Source organism: Ascaphus truei, chromosome 5 (assembly GCF_040206685.1).
Source record: "Ascaphus truei isolate aAscTru1 chromosome 5, aAscTru1.hap1, whole genome shotgun sequence".
In the NCBI taxonomy this organism is placed as follows: Eukaryota; Metazoa; Chordata; class Amphibia; order Anura; family Ascaphidae; genus Ascaphus; species Ascaphus truei.
The window spans coordinates 112,730,818-112,741,364 of NC_134487.1; the positions used below are offsets into that span (position 1 = coordinate 112,730,818).

Genomic DNA, 10,547 nt, shown 5'->3' on the forward strand with positions numbered 1-10,547 from the left:
ATAATTAAGTCTTGATACTTAAACAATGTATCTTCTGCTGCAAGCAGCTCTGCGTCGTATTCTTGCTGCGACCTCCTCCCCGGTTGGTGAATGACGATACTGTGCATGCCTCTGATCATGATCCGCACACCTATCTTCAATATCTTTGTGGTACTCGCGAGTGTACTTTTTAGCTTTCCTGGCCTCAGTAAAAATTTTAAACCCCAAAGTAAATGTCTTGTTTTGATGAAACAAAAAGGTACAGTACAAAATGTTCCAAACTCTCTCCTTTTGTTAGAGATGGCCACCGATTAGTCCTGGAAAATTAATATATTGGATCCCTCACATACAATTCCTCATGTTTCCTTGTATGCTCGTAGAAGTCTGTTTTTTTTCCAATAAAGTCAAGCAATTTAGCCATCACTGCTCTTGGTCTTTCTCCTTGATATTTAGCTGGTCCAAGTTTACATATACAGCTGCAGCGGCCGTTATTCGAAGAAATCACTGAGCTGTTGTCATTGGTCTGCTGTATTCCACGCAGTATTAATTTTGCATTCCCGCGTTCATGCCGCATTCACGCCGCCCGGCACCCACGGTTGATCCCCGGTTGATCCTCGGTTGGTCTATTTAATTTAATGGTTTTGGATTTCTTTGGGTGCAATTCTTCGCGTATCTCTTTCTGGGGGGAGAGGTAACTGTTTCTACCATAGGAGATTGCCTTCATACATCTGGAGCCTGCGGCAGATGGAGCCGCTGTGTACCCAGAGATAAGCAACTATAATGTACTAGAACCATAGGGAAGGGGAAAGAAGGGGACGCTCCCGCATCAGCTTAAATATAAAAATAGTAATCAGAATTGAAGTAATGTGAAGTTTGAATCATGATAGGTGCAAATAGGGATGAGGATAGCAATCATAGAGCAGACAAAGATTCCCCAATGAATGCACTCGAATCAGAAAGTAAGAATAGATGAATAAATTTAAATTACTCTTTAATCAAAAATATCAAATTAAAATAATGTTGTACAGAGGGATGTGGTATTAGTATCCATGGCCAATCCCTAGCGACATACCAATTCCTAGTCAAATGATAGTATTTGAATAGTGTAAAAGTGCCCTAAGAGGACAGAACTCTCCTGTATGTAAGAATGCTACTATAGTATCCAAAATAAGGATACAGCTCCAAAGATCTTAAAATTGCTACAACCGTGCCAACTATGTTTACTGAAAGCTGGAGAGGTTACATAATATCTACTCCATATACTGGTTCACTGTAATGTGATCGAGCTGTATATTATATATCTCAAATGTAGCAAATGAAAACCATTCTGTCTATTGGGCACATAATCATAGACGGATACTATAGTAGCATTCTTACATACAGGAGAGTTCTGCCCTCTTAGGGCACTTTTACACTATTCAAATACTATCCTTTGACTAGGAATTGGTATGTCACTTTATATTTTTGATTAAAGTGTAATTTTAATTTATTCATCAATTCTTACTTTCTGATTCGAGTGCATTCATTGGGAAATCTTTGTCTGCTCTATGACAACTATAATGTACCCCAGAAACCAGTCCTCTTCTCCCCAACAACATCGGTGGAGACTCAGATCTCCTGTGAGCCAGCAAGTATGCACCAACCTACAGTACACCATGTAATGGCGACATCTCCCAAGGGGTGAGGGAAGCACCGTTACAAGTAGATTTATAAACAAAAAATTACAGCAATAAATTGTAATGCTACCAAATGAAAGACAAACAATTGGCTGAAACACCTCAGCTGCAAAGAAAGAAGCAACGGGGAAGACGTATTCATACCAAGAATCCTACTCATCCCTACCAAAATTCCTTTTGAATTCAAACGACTTCAGTTTCCATTGAAACTTGCCTTTGCAATGTCAATTAATAAATCTCAAAAGGACAGTCACTTAAAGTAGCTGGACTGAATTGAGAAAATCCATGTTTTGCCCATGGTCAACTTTATGTTTGATTCTCCAGAGTAGGAACTTGAAAAAAAAAAAAATTTTGTGCCTGATGGAAAATTTAAAATGATAGTTTACCCAACATTACAATAAAAACAATGTTTTTGTTTAATTAAGAAATAAAAAAAAATAATTACCATTTTAAAATGTCAGTATTTTTTGGTTTCTTAGAATTCCCAAGCAACACCACATACTTTCAGCTAGTATTAATATAGAGAAATGTGCCAAGATCTCATGAGAATATAAATATCTAACCACATTACTACTTGTTACCTTTAAACTGATCCCCTTTGTGTACTTAAAATCTCTTCTTATAAATATGGAAGGATGACAGGTAAGCATAGATAAATAAATATATTTTTTGACCTTAAAACAAAATCTGAATCATATATTATTTCAATACCAACACTGCAATTGCATTAATTTGATCTGTGTGGGATAGTAACCCTAGATACTGTACATAATTGCACATATACAAGAACCAGCACTGAAAAGGTTACAATAAAGATTATTTGACCACTGTATTGGATATATTGGATGTCTGCAGAAGTTGATCACATGTGAGCTTACCCCTCTCTAATTACAACAACAACAAGACATTGGTTAAAGTTGATTTTGACAAACTACGGCAGAAGGTAGAAAATCTATACTATATTTCTAAGTTTGTCATTCCGTTTGTTTGTTTGTATGTCCGAAGCATCGAAATCTCACAAACGGCACGACGTGGAACAACAAAACTTTTACTGGACATTCTGCTGCGGATTTGTAGGTCAACGCAACTAATTATGGACATTCTAAGTTTCCATCAGGTGTCCTGCAAAAATGTTAGAGCAGGAGTGGGGGGGCCATGGCTACTAATGGAGGGGCCGTGTTCTTGCCTGGATCAGGGCTGTGTGGGTGTGTGTCTCTGTGTGTGTGTGATGTGAGACGTGAGGGGGAGATGTACCAGTGGGGGGGGGGAGATGTACCAGTGGAGGGGGGGCGGGGAGATGTGCCGGCAGCGAGAGGAGATGCGGCAGCAGCGCAGGGAGATGTGCTGGCAGCGGGAAGAGATGTACACTGGCGACACACTTTATTCGAGCTCGGCTAGTCCCACGAATTCGGGTATACTCGGGTGTATTGAGGTTTGTGACTGTTTTCTGCCCGAGTGCATTGCGTTATTTTCCAGGCAGGGATTGAAGCATTTTATTCCCGCTGGCTGCAATACTGCACAGTATATATATATATACTGCATTACAATTCATGAATTTATGCCATCTGGTAGACACGCGAAGCATTGCAGCCTATTAAATCCTAATCATTATCATTTAACAGATCAGCCGCCCGTCAGCCAGGCATGAACCATGGCTGGGAAGGCAAATGCAACGGGGCTTGTCTGAGGTGAGGAGCGGCGCATTCCAGGTATCTGCCAGGTACATACTGGGTATTTGCTCGAATAAAGTGTGTCGCAGCAGTACCAGCGGGGGTGGGGAGATGTGCCAGCAGCTAGGGGAGATGCGACAGCAGCACGGGGAGACGTGCCAGCATCGGGGGGAGGGGAGGTGGGGAGATTTGCCGGCCGTGGGGGGAGGGGGGCGGGAAGATGTGCCGCAGCGAGGTGGGATGCGGCAGCAGCGCTGGGAGCTTTTGCCAGGTTACGACAGTTCCAATGTGATCATTCTTCCTGTAATTATACACTTTAATAAGAATTTTAACCCAGGGAGTTTTAGGACCTGCTACAGTCATGCCTTGAAAGTGGCAGCAGGCTTAAGACACTTTGGCCAAAGGGTTAAACTAAATGACCCTTTTTTCTAGAGAATATATAGGTATTGCACTGTGTATTGTTCTCACTTTGGAAGTAGCTTTGGGCATCTTTGTCTGTTTTTTGTTATACATTTAGCCACGCCCACTAGCACTCCTTTTGTGTATAAGCACTACTTATATACACATATATATATTATGCGGTAATGTTAGGGGTTTCTCAGAACTTGTTGCGTATCTGTGTGTTTGGTAAAATAAGAAATCAAGATTTGCTAACAGTCTTTGATTGACTTTAAATTATATATATATAAGTGGTTAATTTGCTTTTTTGAATTTTAATGATTGTGTTTATTTGGAGATTTATTTTATTTATTCATGGTTTTGTTTTGGTGTTTTAATTGTTAATTCTGGTATTTATTTGGATTGAATTAATTGATTGCTGGTAATTTTGTTCTGTTTACTTCTTTATTTGTTTTTATTTTCTGATTGTTTTGATTGCATTGGATCTTGCTTGTGAGTGTTTTTGTTTAGGTTGACCATTGACTGGCATAGTGTTAAATGATGCCCATATTATATAGGCATAATGTACCCACTGTGCCATTCAATTGTTTGATTGGCCTTTGTTATCTATTTAGTTTGATACTGTAGTGCCGATGAGTATTCTAAAACAAATCTGGGGCAATCACCAACAAGACCCAGGTACATGCTGGGTACATGCTGGGTACATCCCTTGTACATGCTGGGTACATGCTGGGTACATGCTGCAACATTTCAGTGACATTTCTGCAGACAGACTAATGGCCCATTGGATTAACAGCGGGGGTCCCTGGCAATCCCATTCAAACTGAATGGGACTGCCAGGGACCCCTGCTATGTTAATCCAATGGGCCATTAGTCTTTGCAGAAATGTCACTGAAATGTTGCAGCATGTACCCAGCATGTACCTGGATCTTGTTTATATATATATCAAAATATATAATACAAAATACAAAAATCAGCACCACTTCACTGACAGAAATGTCCTGAGCTAAAATTAGGTCGTACAAAAGTAGAATAAACAAGTATTCAAAGGTCTTAAAAAGTAAAGCAAAAGAGTTTAATACAAAAAAAATCTCTATTTCATTTCTATCAAGACACATTTTTCAACCTGGAACAATGCAATTGGTAAGAGGCTCTAAAATTTGTCTACACATCTCAATGCACATTTGATGTACTGTATGTTATTGATTTACCAATGCAAGAGTTCTTTATGGACAATATACAGTAATAGTGTTAAGATATTTGAAAACCTCACAGGTCTCTTCTTCAAGTCGGCTTAAAGAGGTTCAAAATGTCAGCACACTACAGTATGTACTTTATTTCTGAAAAACATTTGTGTTGGTCCACTGAAAGGTATCACAATGTACATCAAATGTACATTTCTCCACAAATAATAAGACTATCATAACGTACACATCAATAAATGCGTTAACCTGCAAACTTACATTAATATAAGGACTTAGTACAATAGAATGTAACTATGTATTGCTTTGTTCAGATCTACTGTATAAGAAGACATATGTGGAGAATCCTCAGATATAATCCATTGGGTCTATTACTACTTCTAACTTTTTGGGGCCATCTGAGTGTGGCATCTACAAGATATTAAAAATATACATACAGTAGAAATAGTCTATGATTGCTTCCCCATACTGTATGTTGTCTCTTGTTTTCAGTGAGATTCTGCTCTCCCCACAACACAAGAAAATCTACTGTATATTAAAATGTTTCTATTATATTTATTTTTTTCTGATCTTAACTATTGTATATATGATGACATATTTCATAAATATATTTTTAGATTTCAGGGTCAGTATCTAAGTTAAAAACAAGTGTGTGTGTGCCGAGCACGTGCATTTTAAGTGAAACTTCTTTGTCTTTTGTCACTGTTTTGTCACAGAAATTGTATTTGTAATGGTGATGTTTTTAATTAAAAATCAAAACAACATTTCAGTGCCAAAACACAATGAAGTTTGTCTTAGAACGCGTTTTAGCTATTTACACTTTTATTTTTATAGTATCTGTGAATTCCGTGTGTGTCAGTCAGTCAGTGTGTGTGTGTCAGTCAGTGTGCGTGTGTGCGTATTAGTCAGTGTATGTGTGTGTGTGTTTCAGTCAGTTTGTTTGCGTCAGTGTGTGTGTGTGTGTCATTCAGTGTGTGTATGTCAGTCAGTATGTGTGTCGTCTTCTTGTTAGTTTGTGGTGATCCCCCTCCTCCTCCTCATGACCCTGGGTGTCATGACATGATGCAGTGTGTCCTCCTTGTCTCTATGGTGACGCACTGGTCCTACCTCTTCCTGCGCCCATTACACCTGCCATGTTTGGCAGTAAGCCCCCATGCACCTCGAAAGTGAGGGACTGGCAGGAGCAAAGAATATAATTCGCCTCAAGGCCAGTCTAGTTCTTGCTCCTGTGTGCAGATGCAACTCGCTCTCGCGCCCCACGTGGCAAGAGCCATAACCATCACCCGCCCCCTTCCCCTGTCGTTCAGCCAGTCACGTGAGTGAGGTCCACACAGTGCTCTCGTGAGTGAGGGATGGGGTGCTGCGGCATGCTCAACCCACCCCCTCCACCCCGTTACCGGAGTGGAGCAGGAGCCATGAGAGGCGGCAGGGCACGGTAACTGTGTGTGTGTGTGTCTCCGTCCACCCAGTGGTGACTCCTCCTGGTGGAATCTGGCAACACAGATGGCCTCTACTGCCAGGAGTGATGTCACTTCCGTCACCACTGACTTCCGTCTCAATCAACTGCATTCACGCCGCTAAAGAAATTTCACTTAAAAAACGAGTGTCATTATTTGGACCACCTTTGCCCCAGTCTTGCATACAGGAGTCATCCTGTATATTAAACATATATAAGTCATCCAAAATATTCAAACGATTTTAAAGTGACATAGTGCTACAACAAAAACATTTAGAGCTGTTTATTAAAATGTATGGGCTGCAAAACCGATCCAAAACATAGCACAGTATTTATCAAAGGAAATGTTTTGCTTTCAAGAGCTATCATTTATCAAAGTCTAACCAGATGCAAAGCTGGGTGATGTTGTTTTGCTCATGCTTCCCACAAGTGAGACTTTGTTATATATCTCCTTCATGTTTACAGTTGTACCCTTCCTGATTGATAATTTTTGACATGTTGCCGCCAAGAAGCCTGATGATGATTTTGTATAGTGTTGCTCTGTCATTAAACCAAGATTAGCTCTTACATTAGTGGTACTGTAAATAAACAGAAACAATAGGCAATATCCTTCTTCAATATTTTTTCATAAATAAAAGTAAATACACACCTTTGATGAGTATATATTGCTCAGCAAATCTGCTTCTAGTGCTTTTATTTCCTCTTCAGAATCTATAAGCAGAAAATACACAAAAATGATTTATAATCATACATATGTTGACATAAAACAAATATTGTGAAATGTGGAGCAAAAAATGTGTATAGTTGCTCTCTAAAATCATGTTAATGATTGCAGATTTAAATAAAAAAAGGAGGTTTAATTACAAAAAAGGTAAATGGGACTTTGTATCAAGCTGCTGAAAAATATAATTTTGTTAGAAACATCCAAATATAGCAACGTTTTCTGACACAGGGAAAATCAATATAAAGAACATCAGCAGACAAAGTGAACACATCATAACATATGCACAATAGAATTACCACAAAACAGCTGTTTTCTATGTATATTGGTTTAACCATTGGTTAAATCATTCATCAATGTCAATTGTACAATAAATGTATGGGATTTTTCTGTGATAAAATATGTACTGTATTTTTCTTTTGTTGCTACTTTGTATGGTGGTAAGTGGGCATTAAAAACAGTTTTCTTTATATATCATTAAAATGGTGAACATGCTGTTACCTTTGATACACATTGACCAGTTTATTTCCACTCGACAGTATTATGATTTGCTTTCATGATGTTGTATTTATCGTATTTGTTCCTAATGTATACAAGTTTAATGACAAATGTGTTGTTCTCCCCCTCATACAGTTCATAGACAATATCTTTTGACACAATTTATTTTTCTAGATTTATAATTATCTTCATATTTTATATACTATAATGTCTGTAATTTTGAAGTATACCATACATACAATCTTTGCTACTTTCATTTTTCTAAAAAAAAAAAAAAAATGTATTTTCCAATATATCAGAAGGAAACCAATAGCATATTTTATGCTTGCCTGACCAAAGCCAAATGTAAATATGTATTTGTGCTAAACAATGGGACACATGTAATACTGTGTGAATTTGTACTGTAATACATATTTTGTCTAGCCCCCACTGCAGAAACTAAACACACATTTACAAATAGTGAAACAAATAAAATGAACACAATGTGATTGTGTTCTTGGAAAAAGACTTACTAGATATATATATATATACATATACATATACATATACATATACATATACATATACATACATACATACATACATACATACATACATACATATATATATATATATATATATATATATATATATATATATATATGTAGCCATATATGTCTCAATGTTTATAATTTTACTTGGGCAACATTTTCATAATTTTGCTTTATTTATACAATTAACATCATTCTAAAAAAAAATAAGTATGTAGCTTTTAAAACAACACAAGTTCCATCATGGCATGTGGTCCAGAAAGTGTATGGATAACAGGTCAAAATAAAAGTGCTCCCATTTGCAAGTTATCTAAAAGTATGTCTTTGTATTTACACTAAATCTATTAAGTATGAAATTCTACACCACATGCCCCAAATTACCAGTAATAAAACATTTTTAATTGAAATTACATCAACAAATATATGATATATAGTTATTTTGGTCTCTGTTTATAAACAACCGTTTTATATATTGACAATATAACGGTTAGTATATGCACACATATACTCAGCCTGTAAGACTGTGTGAAACCTGAAGTTCAGGCTCTTGTGGCATTTACTACATTATACAATTAGGATGAAAAGGTCCTGAGTGAAAGCAACAGAAGAAGCTAAATGCATGTTTTATTTCATTTACTTGAGTATCACTCATCAAGAATAAGATGCACTAATATCCACTAGTTATTAAGCCATAGTATAGCAAACATGAAATGTGTGTGTTTAGATAGAGTCGGTGATAGAGGGAGAAACATAGAAAGCCCCATATTGCAAAGGATCATGGGAAAAACAGTCCTATCAATATCTCTCTATAAATAATACCTACATTTGTTTAACCAGCTTCTAAGTTACTTTATATATGTTGTGTTTGTGTAACTTCAATTGCATCAATGCCTTCGATGTAGTCATAATGAATGACTACAGTACTTACAAACGTAAAGCTATGTGACTACACACGGTTCCAAGCTCTCACATGCAGTGCAAACAATTCTATATGCTCAATGAGTTCTGCTACAAAGTCTCTCTGGTTGGGCTCACTGCTGCTTTTTATTGTATTTTTGTTGGCTTTAAAAGCATCCATAGTTAAAAGAATAAAGGTTCAACCAAATTCCATAGAGAGGAACAATACCTTCCTTTCTTTTAAACTGCTGTAATATATCTTTTTTTTTATATATATATATATATATATATGTTTATACACACACACACACACACACACACACACACACACACACACACACACACACACACACACACACACACACACACACCTACACATATACACACACACACACACACACACACACACACACACACACACCAACGTTAGATAAATAGTACTGTATACTGCTGAGTAACAATGCAGAAATGTCCTTAATTTATATTAAACGCACACAACTATCACACAGGGATACTTTCTACAAAGGATTACAAACTAATTGAAACAGTGTATTTGTTTAGTTGATTCAAACACGTCAAATGTAACTACATTTGTACATGAGATACAATACAAAAAATCACGACACAAAAAGAATACATGCTCTATCCACCTCGGTATTCCGAGCATACACTCGCATGGGGTTGTGTAAAAGCAGCATACAGTACCTGTGCACGTCCCGCATGAGGTGAAGACAAGCAGCATCATGCACACTACCTGAATTCTTATCCCTGTCATCGCCACTTAGAAAGTAAAGTCCATCAATAGTAAGAAGTAGTGAGAGTTTATTGGTTTGTTCTACCCTTCTCTGCAGATCAGACGGGTCTGTGAACCATAAGGGGAGCTGTGGAACATTCCCTAAGTATATAAGCAGTGGGGTGATGTCACGACACGAGTCGACTGGAAAGCATCCCAGCCCTCCTCTTCCATCTCCTCCAGCTCCCTCAAGAGATACCTCCATACAGAGCAAATGACGCAGTTCGATCATTACATTGGACCGCTTCAGGCGTCTCGTTGTGGACTTAAAAGAGTGACGTTTGGGTTTCCAAATCAAGGGATCAAACAGTAAATATTTGATCCTTCATCACTAGATTGTATTACTGAATATTAACTGTTAACAAGATTCAACACACAAATGGGAAGAAAGTAATCCCCCCTCCTGAAATAATAGCAGAAAATGTAACTTTTACAATAGGATGACAATTGGTTTGAAAAGCTTTGAAATATGCAAAATGATCCCACTGCTCAAAAAAAGTTAATTGAACTACTATAGTATGAAGATTAGAAAAAAATAGAGTATTTCCACGCTTGTTTAGTTTACTTACTTATGCATCAAGTAGTCGATCCCACACTAATCAATAAGCTAAAAAGTATTACTTGCATATTCACCGTCTGGTTGTAAAATCAACTGTAATTTAGCATTATATGGTGAATATTCTGAACGTGCATGCACCCAAATAACCCCTAGAATTAGGGGGACAA

At 37.5% G+C, this 10,547-nt stretch overlaps 1 protein-coding gene across 1 annotated transcript in view; it reads right to left on the minus strand.

Annotated features, from left to right (window-relative positions):
- Nucleotides 1–9,988, minus strand: part of NTS (neurotensin) — a 47,642-nt gene extending 37,654 nt beyond the window's left edge. The window contains exons 1-2 of the mRNA XM_075598952.1: nt 9,734–9,988; nt 7,032–7,093 (exon numbers count right to left, since the gene is read on the minus strand). Of these exons, the coding sequence (XP_075455067.1) occupies nt 7,032–7,093; nt 9,734–9,803 (132 nt within the window). The 5' untranslated portion in view covers nt 9,804–9,988. The remainder of the gene's footprint in view (nt 1–7,031; nt 7,094–9,733) is intronic.
- Nucleotides 9,989–10,547: the final 559 nt, after the last annotated feature.